The following is a 17,925-nucleotide window of genomic DNA, read 5'->3' as shown; positions in this document are numbered from 1 at the left end:
CTGGCTCCGCGGCTCCCGCCTACCGATATTTGCACATTATTTTCTTAAAGACGTTTATTTAGCTCAAAGAGGACCATTAGCAAAATATATTTTGTAAAGTTGCGGCGAGCAGCATTCGAAAAGCCCGACACGAACGAAATGGTGCTTCACCGCCTGGGTTTCTATAACGGGCACGTAGACCAGTGAGTGCTTTTGCATTTCACCATCAGAGATGATAGGCCGTTGTTCCAGGAACATCAGGGGTGACCTCGAACTCGGCAGGCCAATGCCGTTGCCACTGTGCCACCGGAAGAGGTGTGCGACGCGGTGACCAAACACGGGCGACGAACATGTTCCATAAAAGCATTTGCTGCCCGCAGTGACATAACTTTGGGCCTTAGATAAACAGCCGCAACTATGCTTCCCGTGAAGATATTTTGGCATCACCCGTGCATCGACGCGCTAATAAAGCTAAGAATGTCGCCAATGGACGTCGGCTGAAGTTGTCTGTCAAAAGCCCGCTTTGAAGTAAGAACAAATCTATAACTATCAACGCCTCCGCTCTGGGAAATACCTATACGGGAACAATATTCATCGAGAATTTTTACAAGCGGCAAGACTCCCGTAGGGCTACAGTCGGGAGTGCCCGAAGAGCCCTCGAAGAATTCTTGGATTGTGTTCGGAGTTACTTCCTCGCGGAAGGTAAACGCAGAAGGCGTGTTTCCACTGTTACTTTCTTCAGCCATAGCTGTTTTGGCGCCTCTGGAGCATTAGCGTCTGTTTCGGGAAAGAAGCAGGTGGAATCATAGTGCATGCGCAGACAATGACGATGAGTAAAGAGAAAAAACGAAACGATTGGCGCTTTGGAAACTATAAGGCAGCCATAGAGAGAGCTCAAGTGAAAAAAAAAAGAAATTCGATAGAGTGGCGCCACTATCTCGACGCTAAAATGCTAATCTTTTAATGGCAAAAGAGGCGTTCTAATAAGTCGCGCTGTCTTGCTACCAAATGATCAAAACCGTGTAAACCCCACTCCCACTTCAAAAGTTTTGAAATGTTTTTTTAAGGGGAAAGCGCTTCATGGGTCATGGGTCGAAACTAAATTTGACCGTCTGGCATTATCGAATCAAAATTCAAGTGCATGCGCCAGTATTTCTTCACCAATAAAAAAGGAAAGAGTTCGATCACCTTTGTTCGCGTTGAGTGGATGCCCTTCTAAATAAGCAGTGTCGCCAAAAAGTCTGTGCGTGCGGTTTCTCCGGTTTTGTTCCTGCCTGGCGAGCAGTCTACACGTACGTGTCTTATGACGTTTTTAAGAGTATCAGTACGTCTTCGTGAACTGAAAATGCATCTGGTGTTGAAAGTTGGCGCTGTCTCTTTGCCTAATTTGCATTTCCGTGTCCCTCTCATTCTGTCCTAGAGAATATATAAAAACCCATGCAGCTACGTTCGTCGAATTAAGGGCTAAAAATCATTCAGGGAACCAGCGTGTGCCTCCCAATGGTCTTCATAGACTTGCCATGGCCGTTCTAGCGGGCCTTTAACTACGCAGAAACAGTGGCGATGCATAGGCGACCGAACAAGAGCACAAGAGAAAAACGAGTTAAGCGAAAATAGTAATAATAGAAAGTGACAACGCATTATGATGACGATGTCAAAGTAATTTAAGGAATTTCTTGCGAGCGCGCAGACTATCGCCTTCATCCTCTTTAACGTAGGCTAAAGGGACTTTAATCTTTTACTTTTACTTCTCTAAGTGAAATGCTACGGCTTCCAGGGGAAAATTGGTCCATTTTACATAATTCTGAAATTATATATATATATATATATATATATATATATATATATGGGAAACAGTTTCGTTTCCAGAACTCTATCTAGTAAAGCGTACGCAGTTTGTCACCGGTCCATGAAGGGCCGCTTCTGCGGTCGAGGTTAGAGAGGTCATGCTTTTTTCGATGTTGGTATTGACGAGCTCTTCTTCCACCCTTCTTGCGTGGGCAGCGGGCGTGTTTTTTTTTTTGTTTCTTGATTCTGTGAACACGTGGTGACCATCGACAGCTTGAGTGCATTTTTTTTGTCTGTGTGTGGAAATATTGGAATATGCATACTGAAAAGATTTTGCGCCAAAAAACACAACACACACAAGAAAGACGACAACACCACGGGCGCTACTTCAACTGTTTAATGAGGGTGAAAGCACTCGACATATATGGCCTTCCAAGACACCGCGCATGCGTACAAGGCAACATGGAGTACATAGTTTTATCAAAGTAGGCGTGATAGAAACTTCAGCTCAGCCTCGTAAAGAAAAACCGAAGTATCGCTAACACAGTTAGGACCCGCTTTCTTGATGTAGAAGGCTTCCAATGTTTCACGCGATGTCTGATGTTTGCCTCTACCCAGAATCCTCGCTTCGCGGAACCGTGGAACGCAATCGGTGCAAGCCCTGCAGTGATCAACAAGTCGCTCACCTTCATTATTTTATTTCCCTGTGGCAGAAACGCTTTTGAAGAAGGTGAAGGCTGGGGTAAGCAGGGTAGAGCCGAAGAAGAAAGAGTGGCCTGTAGTGGTACCCTACATCCATGAAGTCACGCACAGCCTGAAAAAAGTGGCGAACCGGTATAATGTACCGGTGGTGTTCTCCGCTCCCCAAAAGCTTGCCCAGCTAAGCCGTCGCATAACTTGCGAAAGCCAAAGGCCTGGCTGTCAGAAGAAGCATGGCCAGCGTTTCGTAAAGTGTGCCACAAACGTCGTGTATGAAATTCCTCTGTCCTGCGGAAAATCCTACATTGGGCAGACGGCGTTGTGTCAACGACCGGCTTAGGGAACATGCAAAAGGTATAAAAAATAATGAAGGTGAGCGACTTGTTGATCACTGCAGGGCTTGCACCGATTGCGTTCCACGGTTCCGCGAAGCGAGGATTCTGGGTAGAGGCAAACATCAGACATCGCGTGAAACATTGGAAGCCTTCTACATCAAGAAAGCGGGTCCTAACTGTGTTAGCGATACTTCGGTTTTTCTTTACGAGGCTGAGCTGAAGTTTCTATCACGCCTACTTTGATAAAACTATGTACTCCATGTTGCCTTGTACGCATGCGCGGTGTCTTGGAAGGCTATATATGTCGAGTGCTTTCACCCTCATTAAACAGTTGAAGTAGCGCCCGTGGTGTTGTCGTCTTTCTTGTGTGTGTTGTGTTTTTTGGCGCAAAATCTTTTCAGTATGCAAGATCACCAACTAGCCCAGCAGTTAACCCTTCTATTGGAATATGCTTCGCGCACGACTATAGCCGTGAAGCCTACATGGCTTTCCTTGGTGTTCTATCGCTTCTGCTGGCTGCCTCACACGTGGATGCACCCATTCTTTGTTCAGGCATGTCATGAAATGCGAATGGTGGACAGATGCCAGGTCCGGGACCCTGCAGCCCATTTGGACTTTGGTCCCGCTTTGCCTTATTTCCAGCAGAACTTGTTGCTGGGGGAGTTGGTTGAGATCTAACGAATACATTGCTGCGCCAAAAGGAACATAAAATCTTTGGAGGAAGAGTAAGAAACTACTCTCGACCGCTATCACAACTCAGCGCTCAACCTGTCGCTTCTTACTCTCCCTCCTAAGTCTTTATTTTCCTTTCGGCACCGTTATATATTCGTTAGATCTTATTTCGAGCGTAGGTTTCGTGCAGTACGTCGACACGCTGAGAACAGATATAGACGCACCAAGTCAATTTTATGCCTGAGGGAGGCCAGGCGGAAGCAGAAGAAAATACATTGTCACATGGACCAAACATACAACGAACAATAAAACTAATTCTGTAACTAGTTGGACCCCCACAAAGCACTGTCTCGCGTAAGGCTTAATCTCCAGAGCGTACGCGTTTCAGCTCAGCAACGCAACCTCTTTAAGGCACAGGCTCTCCACCAAGGCTGTCGAGAAGTCAATGTTGGAGAACAATTTTGTGAGAGAATTGCAGGTGACAGAGTGTTACGAAAGGATCTTAATTGTACGAAGTTCCCTTCACGCAAGCTTCGGCAACGGACGAACTTTTCTACATGGAGGAATAGGAGGCTGCTCTAGCGATTTGCAGGCGTTCCTCTTCGCCCCTGACTAGATAATATAGCGCACGCTGCTGTACGCCTTCTTGAACATGAAGAGCGAGAGGTCCTGCTGTGTCATTCCAACGTTTCTTGGAGTGACGGAAAGAGTCCCCTTGAACTCAACTCATACCCGCCTCTTGCTCTCGCCAGCTTTGTTGGCAAGTTAATTGAGAGGATGATCCCCACGCGCCTCGAGTTGTTTTTTGAGCATTGCAATGTTTATGCAGACGCGATGACAGGCTTTTCACGTGGCCTTTCGTCGGTCGACAACGTCATTGATTTTGCGTATTCAGCAACAGCATACACCCAAACGCCTCTCCTTAGCGCTATCGTAAGACGTGACTGGCGCTTATGGTAACGTTTCACGCGGAGCCATCGTTGACGCGCTCGTGTCCGTTTAAATCGGAGGTCACGCTATTTCCTGAATTGGGAGCAACCTGACCCGAATGAGCTTTTTTTTTGTATTTCCCGAGGATTGTGAAATTACCGGCCACTACACGTATTGTTAAACATAGCTCTGATTTGGCTAGCGGAATCCCCGCCTTACTCGGTCAGACTATCAATTTATGCAGATGACATTTGCATCTGGGCTTCAGGAGTAGCTGCTCCGCAGGTTCACGCAAGATTACAAAAGCCTGCAACGCTGACGTATGCTTATGTTAAGAGACAGCTCCTCGGCATCTTAAAAGCAAACTGCGCATTAGTCACCCTAATGCGAAAATGAATGGCCGGATACCCGGTGGCTACTAATGGCCAGCCTATCATGCACAAGAGAACCCATCATTGTATGGAAATCATCGTTGACCGCGACCTGTTGTGGTCACCACCACGAAACCTAAGTCACCGTTTAAAAGCAATGGATGGAAAACATGGAGACCGTCGATGTGTTCCATGCTTCAACTGCACAAAGCGCTCTTCGTGGATTTCTAGCATTGCAGCACTCTGCTGTTGTTAAGGACCCGGAAGACAAATTTCAGCGTGCTTCAGAGCATGCAAGTTCGTTCATTGATTCATTTGTTTGAATAAAGTAACATAAAGCATTCAGAGGAACATAGGACGAGGAGGAAAAAAGGTTGCCTCCGCGTCCACTTTCGCGTCCACTTTCTGTAATATTTGAGACTATATTGTAGCACTGCTGGCAAGTACTATGTAAAGAAAAGAAGCGCCACATGCAGTTAAACAGTTCAATCAACAATAAGTAGCCCCTAGAAAAAAAAAAAAGGTTTCTTCTAGTGGTAAAGCTGAAGGAACCTTGCTGCTGTTTTTTAGCGACGTCGACACGATAGCAAACTGGGAATCCCTGCTTACTGTCTTAATTACTGGTTTACTAGTACTGTCCTCAGCAGCAGTACAGTACCGTACAGACACGTGTAGCTTTGTCGCCACAGTGATTCACCCATCAGGTCATCTCAACCATGAGCCTAAGTCCACGAGGCAACAGTTACATTTCTTGTATTAGAAACTACGCAGAATGTAGAGCACAGATTGACAGGTGCAGAACCGCGCACCCATGAACTAGCGGCGATGCACTAGAAATGTGTCGTATACGACTGCAGACAGATTGCTGAGTCAGGTGCAAGGTGAGACGTTGTATACCAGCGGCTCAAAGTCTTCCCACACCTACCGGGGACTGTAGTGCCACGAGCCGTGTAGTACTGCGTACTCCATGGCTCAGCGCCGGTGACGTTAGGAATTCTGAAATGCAAGAAATATACGCACATGAATAGTGCGGCCGGCGACGGTAAACAAATGTAGGTGAAGATTGTAGCTGAAGCAAACGTTTCGACAAGGGGGCGGAACTCGTGAGGATCACTGCCCTTTCAAGGGGAGACGTTTGCTTGCAGAATCCTTAAAGCGCACAGGCGTGTTGCTCGGGGACAGATTCACACGCGCCCTGTGCATCTATGCTTTACGGTCTCTTGCTCTTTTGAAATATCTGCGCTAAGCTTTAGGTGAACATTGTTTGCTATTGTGTGGGTAATGGGCTGTTTCTATACCTATATTTAATGATATTGTTGTTCTCATGGCTAATGGAATTTCGTGGTGCTGCTGAACTCGTCTGGTTTACATTGTAAATCATGTCAGCTTTGCCGGCCTCTAGACTGGCTTATGTCCTGATTAGGTTAGAACTTCGTGGGCAAATGAATAATGAAAACCCGTCAAGCAACGAAGCAATGTTCTTTATTATCTTCCATGTGAATTCCGTTGAAATATATTGCATTTGATTGACGCAGGTAAATTCCAAGAATTGCCTGAATCAAAATTTTGGTTTTGGCTTCCAACATGAAAAAATAATGAAATCACCAATCCTAAAATCGACGCGTAAAATAGTTGGCATTTGTGCCAGCATTTCCAAAGTGTTTACTCATAAAATAGTTTATTTTTGAGTGCTGCGTAATACATCAATTTTGGGCACTTTAGATGTGATATTAGGGCAGTGTAAATCATCATTACATTTTTTAACGCTTATTTCCATACTTGCGTTTCGATTTTTTAACAAATCGAAATTGAGACTCGTTTAATTTCAATAATATGATATTTTTATTACGACAAAAGGTTTAAAAATGTTGTTGCGGTGGTTGCGGAGCAAGACGATTCATTCTCTCGCATTTACGCCCTAGGTAGCAGATCCCCAGATAAAGCTTGCTGTTAAAGCCAGCACCATATTGTGAAAAGAAGAGCTGATACTTGGAGTTTCAGGCATCAGAACTTCAATCAACCCCACAAGTTCGTCAATTCAAGCATAACTGTGCCATATACGGCGTTCCATGACGTCTAAATTAGTTGCTCTATTGAAAGGAATTCCCACCGAAGTTTGGCTCACCTAGCATCATTTCCCAGAATGCCCGATGCTTCCTCCGTGCCCGTGTGACTTGTACTGGCCACTGCGTATTTGCCACCGCCGCTGCTGCTGTAGACTGGATGTGTGAAACTGGTGCTTCCGGTTTCTCTGTTGTGTGCATACCCTGAAATGAGAGGTGTTGGATCCACACTGTGTCACATTCCCCGCTAGAAATGCGAGGGGACCAATTAGTTTTCGCAGGAGTCTTGATGCTAATAAATCCAAACAGCAGTGCTTACGTCTGGAATGCTTCTCTAAATGCAAGCAACAAAAGCTACAAGGCCCAACGGGGTGCTACGAAAAAGACAAGTATGCGCATTGGGAGTCATTCATTGTTTTATTCCTTGGCTTTTCATGCTAGACTAGAGCATGGTTGTTCTTACAAAGCCTGATTTTGGTTTGCTTGCTTCTGGTGTTTGGATCATGCATTATCTCTGCGATAGGCTACTGGGCGTTAACCATCGCTTTGGCTTACCACACAATAAGATTGAACGTGCATGAATAGACCAATGGCTACATACCAGTTTTCTGTTATTGAAAAATTTAACGACAAGAAAACCGCGTGGTTCTATAGTAATTTATTGCACTCGTATTGGCTGCTTATCTTTAGTTTATCTCACTAAATGGGAAAGCTTTTTGTAAGATCAACGGCTTTGGCTTTTGCAAACCCGAATATAAACTCTCCATGTTTTGCCGATGTGTTTATCTCGAAATGCAAGGAAAGGCTCATGAAAGAGAAAATTGTCATCCGCCACGCCAAGAAAGATTTGTCCTCATCCGACATGCTGTTAAAAAAACAAATGTCTTTTGTAAACTGCCAAGCTTTCATTCTCAGAAATCCGCATAGTTTTCCCGTACATCTATGGTGTACGCATGTGCACAACAATTCATTCCTTCAAGAAATTGCGCTTAGATTCGGACACGTGGTCATGTCGAGGACGGATCCAGCATAGCCTCAGGTTTCTAAAGCCTGTTTTACCTGTATAAGAAATTGTCGAAATTGTTATAGAATAATGCGCAGTTGTCTTCGTCTGCGTCTGGCGTTTCTACGTTCCATCCAATTATTACGACTATTTAGTAGGATTTTTTTTCATCAAGCCTAAGGTAACAACTAGATGTGCAGCCGAGCTGAACTCATCATGCGATTATGCACTTTAATAAAGAGCTCCAAAAACAAGCAGTGCTACTAATGCAAGGCTTGAGGACCGTTGCCACTGATTTCATTCGTCGCGACGTGAACATGATATGTTTAACAGCAAACCGAGACAACCTGTCTCGTAGTTGCGAGAAAACTATCTTGCATGGCCAGGTAGCGACTTATAGCGCATATTGCATTCCGCCTCTTTAATTGCGACCGCTAAACATTATAAATGCACATATAGCTACCATAAGTCTGGTAAATGGGCATCAGGAATCGCTCAAGTATAATCTATGACCTATCCTAGCGATTACAACAGAATCGCACACGTGCGTGCATCTTGATCAACGTAGTTAATATTCTGTTCGATCTTGTCACAGGGGAACCTAATTTCATGGAACAGCAGCTGAATTTAGAATATTCTGCCCAGATATACATGCGCAGAACCGCGCACCTGAGAGCAAGTGGAGATGCTGTTTAAGCGTATCGTGTGCGATACCAGACATCAGCTTCCCCAATCACCAGCAAGACGAGGCGTGGTAGACCAACGTCTAAAAACCTTCCCACACGTACCCTGGATGGTGGATGTGCGTGCAGTCGTGTAGTACTGCGTGTTGCTTTGGTGAACCCGCGTGGTCTGAGGATTTCTACAACAGAAAAAAACGAACAGTAAGGCCTGAGGTGATTAACAGAGGCGTAACAAAGGTTGTTTCCGAGGCCAACATTTCGGAAAGCTGAGGCAACTTATGAGCACAAGTCCCCTCCTTGAAACGTTTGCGCCCTGCGACCATAAGCTACACACATATATTGATCTGATACAATATACTGCCAGCTACGAGTTTGATTTGAACAAAAAAGTTACTTGGCAAGACAAAGGGCCAAGCTATTACATCTATACCAAGGTATAAGATCAATAAACAAAGTCAGTATCATGGTATTACAGACATTGTACATTTGAATAACGACTTGCTCTATAATGGAACACTTAATGTTACATTTGTGCGAAAACACGCCTAATACCTTAGATAACGACCACAAATACCGGCGATCAAAGCGATGCCTTTATGAGAAGAACTTGCAAAGAAGGCTACAGGTGCTTGTCCCAAAGCGAACGTTCCTTGACGCCACTCCCTATTACAAGTGATTTCCGAAGCACTGATCAGGCCACCTACAACAATACATGAGCGGGAAGCCAGTGTGTAACAAGGATTTCTCTGTTCGCCGCCTCTTGGTCACCCACCTACTTGCAGATGTTCACGGGACTTCCAGAAGTCTGCCTGGGCTACACATGTGTCGTCATACTTGGGACGTAAGAGTCTTGGTGATTATTACGAGCAGGCCTCGATAGTCCATATCAAATTTCCTCGCAATATTACCTAGACGGACATCTGGCGACACCGTGTATGCGAGTTTTCGGTCGGACATCGTGATGCCTATGGAATGTCGGGATATTATAGAGGTCCACGGCCTTATCTAGGACGTTGCATAACCTGAAAAATGTTTATGGCTGCCTTGATATAAATTTCCTCAAATGAAACATTCGTAAAATGTTTTGATTCACCGGCAGTATATCTATCGATGAACTTTTCTCACCTACACGACATAGCATACGCTGACAAGCTGTTGCAATGCTTACGGAAATCTGTTCTCGAACGTAAGCGACCTGCTGACACTCTGTGGTTTCACATATTTGGACACAAAAGCACATGCCCTCCTGATTGAGCAATATTTTTCCGTATGTAGCAATAAAGAAAAAGCAGCTCATAACGTACTGATTTATGAAAAGATTTTAACCGTCATTTTGCTTCGCTTGCCAGGCGCGCATTGAAACTGTACTGGCTCTGCGAGAACGATGCCGAAAGCGACCCCATCGCGCATTACAATGCATTCAACAAAACAGTGCAGCGCCAATGTCTCATCTATGTAATATAGTCGGAACCTGCATAGCTTCTGTTTTGCAAGATCGCGCTCTTTCTTAAGCGCATACTGTGATTTGTCTTCGGGTAAAAAAGTCAATATACCGAACTTATGGGTGTGCCAACAGTCGCCTAAGCAGGCGCTCTTATGAATACACCGCACACACTTGGATGCGGGCCCTAGGGTATAGACTGAGTTATGTATATCCGAGAGTCGTCTTAATTCAGGTGCCTTTTTTGAGACTTCACAACAACACACTTTGTTTACGGTAAGAGAACTTACGCAACGTGCACATAATGACGTTAAAAAAAGGGAAGCCAGGTATGGGTGCCCAACCATTGATGGGTGCCCTGAAACTGTCGAGACATTGTGGAATATGTTCGGCCTATAAACTCAAAGCTCACCCAACAAAACAGTGACGCCTGTCATTTAGCGATTGTTCATGGCGGACACACGCACACAAATCTAACTATCAGGGAAACGAAGAAGAGCCATTTCTCAAGCGTCCCGGCCAACCTGCCACCGCCGGTTTTGTCGCTCTAGCGTAAGTTTCTTTCTTTTTTGAGAACACGCAACATTTCCTGGGTAAACTGAGATTCCCTGTTTCATTTTATGAGCCTTGATTTAAATTAACATCTTGCTCCTCACTATCAATATGAATTCCATAAGCGGGAGTAAGTAAACAGGCAACGAGCCTGCAACTGTGCCGCATATTGCAGCGTGTTAACAGCATGGAACATCGGCCGAGTTGTTATGGCTTCATGATTGCGCCCTTTGCTGTTCCGCTCCTTAAGGGCATAGTTTTATACAATAACCAGTAACCAATAACTATGGCGGTAGTTTCTACGGGAGCTGGGAATTATGGGAGGTACATGGATTTGCCTTAACTTCCCCCTTCAGGCTTCAAATGGCATAGTGACTTTGTAAACTAGTTATTTTCAACATTGTCTAGCGTAATGAATAAATAATATTAAAATTGTCCGACGGCAGGATTCGAACACAGGACGTCTAAGCACATGGGTCCGATACTGAAACTATTACGCCACGGACGCATGTATCGACAAGCTATGTGAAACGCCTTTATATAATTATTGCGGGCAAGCCAGTGCCTTGAGACGCTTGGTGCATTTCGACCTGGCCACCTCGACAAGCTCAGTCATTTCCATTAGTACCGATTTTACGTATTTGCACCGTCTTCCTCACTTCGAAGTGCATATATTGCTCTGAAATTTACGATAATGAAGGGAGACAACGCTTAATAAACGGCTCCGCAACAACATGTGAATAATAAGACAGATCTGTATACTTCCCATCATTCCGAAGATGGTTCAACGATTCATGTGTCCAGTACGCTCAAGTATTCTGTAGGAAACTCTATGCATTCTGCTCTGTCCATGTCGAGTCGTTCTCTTGCAACAAGGAAGTATGTTAATGCCAGCTCCGCCTGCCGAATGCTCAAAACTGCTGATGCACTTCCTGTTTCAAACATCAAAGCTAGCGCTGCCCTTGAACATTTAGAAGGGGCAGGCACAGTTGAACTCCGGTAAGCATTCCCTGTAGTCTCCGAGTTGTTTAGTAATGAAACGTTTCCTAATGTCGCCTTACCTGGCTCCGTATTGTAAACTTGCTGATGCCTCCACCATTCCAGCGCGGCTTGTGCTGGGCTTTTCGTGATCGATGCTGCTTGTGGGCCCCAGGTGCAGGTGACTAGGGCTACCGCTGCAATAGGCCCCTGTGTGTTATCAAAGAACATAAAAAGTGTTAATTCCCAGCTCTGCAAGGCCAATTCATAAGAAATGACTTTCTTATCGTCGAGCCAAAATTATTTAGTGGCAGAAGAATCCTATTGCAGTGCTTGCATATGCGGTGCAATTTTCTTTATGAAACTCGGTATTGAATTCATGCAAGACTTCGTGGCCATAAGAGAGCCGACCACGCAAGATTCTGCAATGTTGGCAACTTAGGAAGATTATTACGCTCCATTACATACCTCGGGCAGAACAAGATATTGTTCGAGGCGAAAATGAACATTTCCGTTTCTTCAGCGCGCAAACCTTGACCCAGTATATTTGCTGCATCATCAAATAATATGCGCATCAGATGCTTCACAATGTTCTTGTTCTTTTTTATCTATTACGAGCAGCAGACATAGCCCGTTGTAGACGTAGACAAAGAAAAAAATGAGAGGATGTATTTCAGACGAGGTACTACAAATTTTTCTTCGAAACCTGCGCAACCTCTGCAGAATTTGTTGAACTGCTATGATTCATACATGCGTCTGTCAACGACGTACTTGCATATCAGAAGCCGGTATCCGAATCACATTTGAGGACTCCTCTAGATGAAGTTCTTAAGGAAATACAGCCTACAAGCTATGCATTTTTGTGAGCTCATTACGAAAAAAAAATGGCTGTGGCTTAGCTAAGGTTAAGCCCAGGATGCGAAGCATACTATCCTTTATTATAACGCGACAGCGTTATGGAGCTCGTGTCGCAGAAAAGCCAGTGTCGTCGGCGTCGGCTCAGGCATGCGGCGCTTGCTCAGGCGCACATTTCTTTGTCGCGCCGAACGCTGCGTTGGTCGAAGCTCACCGCGTCCGATGCGGGGCGCGTAGTCGCTGCGCCGTAGCAAAGCCACCTAGAAACAGTCTCGGTAGCACGCTGCAACCTTCGCTTCTCATTCCAATAAGCAGCTCTGTCTCCAGGAGGCATCTCACCTCGTGAGTGTCCAGCAGAGGCAAGCGCAGCTGCTTATATACCGCTGAGACGCCGCGAGCAACGGCGCGAGTTGAAGCCCCGTTTCTCCTCTGTCGTGACGTCATGGTCTCACGTGGTCAGCCTTGAAGGTGACGCCGCGAGCGACGGCGCGAGTTGGAGCCCCGTTTGTCCTCTGTCGTGACGTCACGGTGTCACGTGGTATTGAAGGAGACACCGCCGCGCCTGAGGAGCTGGATTGAGCTCTCGAGCGACGGCACGAGTTGGAGCCCCGTTTCTCCTCTGTCGTGACGTCACGGTGTCACGTGGTGTTGAAGGCGACACCACCGCGCCTGAGGAGCTGGGTTGAGCTCTAGTAATATGCTTCGCATAAAAAATTTCCCATGCTACTGGAATCTCGAGTATATCCAAGTATGAAATGGCTTGCAGAAAGGAATACTGGTTGAAGTAATTACGACGTTTACTCACAACCATTTTAGCCCTCATAACCATGCGCGGCTCACGCGATGCTGCTGGCCTGGCCACGCAGCGGCACCACGTCTTTTGGAGGTGGCGCCAAATCCGCGCCGCATAATTCACGTGCCTCTGCCTTTGAACACACTGGTAACCATATCTCAGCGCCGAACTTGAGTTAATTGTATGGGGCGCTGTATTTCTGTTTTCAACGTCGCTATTCGAACTGACCAAGTAAACTTCAGCGTACAAGAAATTGCAGCTTGAGTGATGTTGTGAGCAGGCAAGAATAAGAAATAGGAGTCAGTGATTGAAAACTTTATTCAAGATGTTTGGCGAATTTTGCGGAGTGGAGCTATAACAACCCCAATCTAGGTGACGGCCCGGGGCCTTTGACACGGGTGGCATCCTCGGCGTGCCGAACGCCCCAAAGTTGATCGGCGAGGTCGTGGCTGAGAAGCGCGACCTCCCATAGCCCCCAGTGGCTCGAGACTGACATGTGTACCCCTTTCACCTGGGACCCTTTCTGCTCGCTACGGTTGGAATCGGACGAAAAATATCCTTAACTTCTTCGCGCAGTAACTGGCCTATGTGTTGTGGTCCTGTACAGAGAGTTGAAGGCAGGAGACTGCATTTTCTTAATTTTGACTGGTACCTCGGATGATCTCGTTTTGATCTCCCAACAATGCCCATTTGTTCTCGTTTTGTTCTCGCCCCATTCACCTCCCATTCTCGTCGTGATTTCCTGGATAACGGCTTCGGAGTTTTGCTCAACGTCTCCAGAAGGTTTCCAAGAACTGGAGATGCATGTATTTGTGTGTGTGTGTGTGTGTGTGTGTGTGCGTGTGTGTGATTGTGTGTGTGTGTGGATGTGTGTGTGCGTTTGTGCGTGTGCGCGCATGTGCGCGCGTGTGCGTGTTTGCGCGTGTGGGTGTGTTTTCGCATGTGTGCGTGTAGAAAAAGATAGAGAGAGGAAAGGAGAAGGCGGGAGGGGCCAAGCCTAGTGCTGATGCAAACGCCCCTGCGGGGCTACGTGTATCTCATGCTTCAAGCGGCTCTCATTCCATACATCCCTGTGTAGGCCATCGATAGACTATACGACAACATTAAAATCTGGCAGATCCCACGCCCTGTGGGAGTCGATGGTATGCGAAGCAGTGTGCGCGTAGCCTACAAAGTTTATGAATTGACTGTGAGAGCACTGAGATGTAGGCAGATGTTTGAAGACCTATATGACACACATGTCATGAATTTCACTGATGACATGACCAATACATTACAGGAGAGCTGTTTAGCGCTAGTTCCCCTAGGATCGTGTCCGCATGGAAACACAAAATCCCGGAGACCCGCAGCGGAGCTTAAGCAGGCGTTAAGGACTCTCCATATACGTGGGCCAATTCCGAAGATCGTGCAATGCCGGGTGCAGCGCAACCCGCTGCAGCGGTGCAGTTCGCCATTAAGAGACCCACATACACAGCCTCCTTGGTCATCCTTCACAGATTGGAAGGGCAGCGAGTTAAGTTCGTCATGCACTTTTATGCTATACCGATTTTGGTACATACCAAGACGTAGGCGGCTGTTTCATGTCGTACATGACACGCAAATCGTGAATCTCCTATTATGACCTGTCATTTCCGTTCGTGATCAGTCTTGACATACCATACCAATTATAGGAGATACGAAGTGAACGAAACGACCATTAGAGTCCGAAGATGTAGGAGCCTGCTTCATGACCTACATGACACTCGTGTCATGATGTCCAAATTATGTCCTATCATTGATGTTGCTGATACGTTCTAGTCATATTATGCGAATTTTTGTGCCTACCATGTTAACGAAACGAACATGAGAGCACTAAGACTCAGGCGGCTGTGTGATGACTTACGTTAGACGCATGCCATGATATTCATGTCACGACCGATTATTCATGTTCGTCATACACTCTTTCATGCTATGCGTATTTTTACTTGACGAAACGAACATGAGACCTTCAAGGCCTTTAGACAGACAGAGACAGACAGACATAGACAGAGACAGACACACAGACAGACAGACAGACAGACAGACAGAGAGATAGATAGATAGACACTGTCAGAGTAGCAAAGTTTTACCAAAAAATGCTTTGCATTTAAAAGATTAATGAATGCGCATATGTAAGAGTCGTGTTACAGTGCTTATATTAGCTTGGAAAGCAACGAAGAAGCGATAATTTGCGAGGAAATGCCACCTAACTGTGCAACAGAGAGCATAAATGTAAGTTAAAGTGGGGACACTATAGTTAGGTATGCAAGTGTTCTAGCTAGGGACACATATTTCTTAACTTCCCAGATATTGCGTGGTGGTGGTAACAACGTTATTAACAATCTGGCAAATTCGTGGCCTGGGCCTAGGCCACTCCCGAAGAGGTCCGGAGATCCTGCCTCCTCGCCGCCTCACGGGCTTGCTGCATGGCCCATAGTTGATTTTCGAGGTTTGAGCTGCGCAACGCGGCCATCCATCGCACCGCAGCTTCATCTGGGGAAGTGTTTTTTCTTTGCATATAACCTCACATTCCCAGACAATGTGTCTAAGATATGCGTGAGCCCTGCTGGATAGTTTGCAGTTATCGTCTGAGTAGATGTCCGGATATATCATCCTGAGATGGACGGTGTTGGGGAAGGTCTTTGTTTGTAGCTGCCTCCAGTCTACCGCTTGAGCCCTGTCGAGTTTAGGGTTAGGGGGCGGATAAAACCACCTTGAGCTTTGATAAAATTTTGTAATATCACAGTGAAATTAAAGAAAAGGAAAGCGCTAGATTTAGTAGCAATAATTACGGTGGAAGCTTCCTCATGACGACCTACGATGATAGGGCAGTTAGCATTAAGCCAATGTAGGGACAGACAGCAAAACTGAATACACGTTCATTTACAATGTGAAAGGGAGGGGAGAGTCTAGTAAGAACGCTAATCCCGTCTTCGCATACCATAAAGAAAATTTCACTAAACGCGGCTTGCCAACCTCCGGTACTAAAGATTTCAGTTTTAGCATCTCTGAATTTTATTGAACTATAGTGTTGTTTCATACGGGAATATTTAGGGCAAATTCATTTTCGAACATTTGTACTTGAATGAGTAGCCCCGTTAAAATCACCACTAGTATCAGATCAGTGAAGGAGGTTGCACAGGTACTGGGAGAACGAAAAATGCTTGAAGTAAGCAAACATTGCTAATCATCTTACAAGAAAGAGCACGTACTTAGTTTAGGGAGCAGTGGTATCTTCATGTCGTGGACTTTCTTGATACCAAAGCACTACGATTTCGAGGTAGTGGTACACTTATAAGAGGCCACTGAGTACTGTTCTTGTTAATATGGGCATAGGGTTAGAGATTGTTACAGTTTCAGAAGCCTATAGTTTGGTTAGTTTAGGTATATCCATGGTCTCAGAGCTTATTTAGCTTGCCCAATATTTTAAATGCTATTTCGCGAAATTTTCATTAAAATTTCAAAGTTGTATATTTCTTTGTTCCTCGGCTTGTTAGAACCTAGAGCTTCAATATAAATTTTCTTGGGTAGCCCCAAATCATATGCCATAAGTTTCGCAGTCAGCCGTAGCGGGATACATCGGTTGTTTGTAGCATGCTAAACTTGAGTGACTCTTCCGTGTAGTACCGTTGTGCTCCTCCGGTGTAGCCATCTGAAACACCGCCCTAAGTGCACACCTTACTCTGCATTCGTGCCGAAACATCATTTAACTGATATTCTGGGATATTATGGGCCGAAATCTTAGGAATATACTGGTCACCTGGGGTCGTGAACGTGGGCCCAATGTACTATACACAGGTCTTTTTGTATTTTTCCGCGATCGAAATGTAGCCGCCGCAACCACCACTTTCCCATTGACGCTGTGCTTAGGCGCGCAATGGCAAAGCCACTAAGCAACCACGGTGGGTATCTAAGCAATACCCTTGTCAACAAAGTTCAACGGGTTTAAGAGAAAAATTATGGTGCCAGCACGACCAACACACATAGCCTTCTTGACGAATAAAAATTGAGATTAATGGTGAAGCGCCGATTGCAATTGCTACTGAATCGATGACTGCGTAGAATGTACAGTCTCGGCTTCTGCCCCGATCTCCTGGGAGCGTGCCTTTGCACTTCACTGATGTGAGAATAAATGCATTCAAACATAGGTTCTGTATGAATTTACATGCATCAGCACAAATTTCTTACTAAGGAGAGTGATAAGGCGCCTCCTGCGGAAAGCGACTTGGCGGCTTTAGAGAAGCGCGTCTTCATGCGCAATAAATGCACCACTGCCGCGGTGGACGTAGGGCATCTCTCCTATATTTGTTGCAAATGCGAATGACCATCGCCTACGTACCGTCGAGGCTGTACGTCTGGTCAGATATCGGCCTGTGCTGCGCGTTCCGCTGGCAACGCCAGGCGTCGTCAAAACAGCTGCAAATAAAAAAAAAAGTATTGGTATGAGATACACACAGCTGTGACAACAAGTTGAAATTATCTTTTATTACAAGCAAGTACCGAGAAACCAAAGCTCTGTTTGGTAATCGAGCTGGTTCCAATGTTTTGGCCTCACTCAGAGCCCTTACAACGGGTCAACCGGATGCCTAGGTGATGGACAGGGTCCGCATGATCGAGGCACTATAAGTAGCCAATTGAAACTTTCGGGCCCCGTAATCTAGGCGTGTTCCAATTAGGCATTTCTAAATGTTTGAGGAAGTTCTTGTCACTATACCCCACGTTGTTTGCGACAGAATTTTAGGGATATTCATTGCTTTTTTTTTGG

General features: G+C 45.7%; 2 protein-coding genes across 6 annotated transcripts in view; one reads left to right on the top strand and one right to left on the bottom strand.

The window, feature by feature from the left end:
- Positions 1–17,925, top strand: part of LOC139046653 (zinc finger protein 625-like) — a 272,993-nt gene that overhangs the window by 178,938 nt on the left and 76,130 nt on the right. The gene's annotated exons all lie outside the window — the stretch shown is intronic.
- Positions 1–17,925, bottom strand: part of LOC135919804 (uncharacterized) — a 52,966-nt gene that overhangs the window by 24,452 nt on the left and 10,589 nt on the right. For all 3 annotated transcript variants that reach the window (XM_065453740.2, XM_065453739.2, XM_065453741.2), the window contains exons 4-8: positions 17,500–17,576; positions 11,578–11,704; positions 8,629–8,702; positions 6,900–7,041; positions 5,700–5,770 (exon numbers count right to left, since the gene is read on the bottom strand). In XM_065453740.2, coding sequence (XP_065309812.1) covers positions 5,700–5,770; positions 6,900–7,041; positions 8,629–8,702; positions 11,578–11,704; positions 17,500–17,576 — 491 coding nt within the window. The remainder of the gene's footprint in view (positions 1–5,699; positions 5,771–6,899; positions 7,042–8,628; positions 8,703–11,577; positions 11,705–17,499; positions 17,577–17,925) is intronic.

This window comes from Dermacentor albipictus, unplaced genomic scaffold (genome assembly GCF_038994185.2).
Source record: "Dermacentor albipictus isolate Rhodes 1998 colony unplaced genomic scaffold, USDA_Dalb.pri_finalv2 scaffold_64, whole genome shotgun sequence".
Classification (NCBI taxonomy): Eukaryota; Metazoa; Arthropoda; class Arachnida; order Ixodida; family Ixodidae; genus Dermacentor; species Dermacentor albipictus.
The sequence above is the reverse complement of the archived record's forward strand: the minus strand, read 5'-3'. Positions and strand labels throughout refer to the sequence as shown.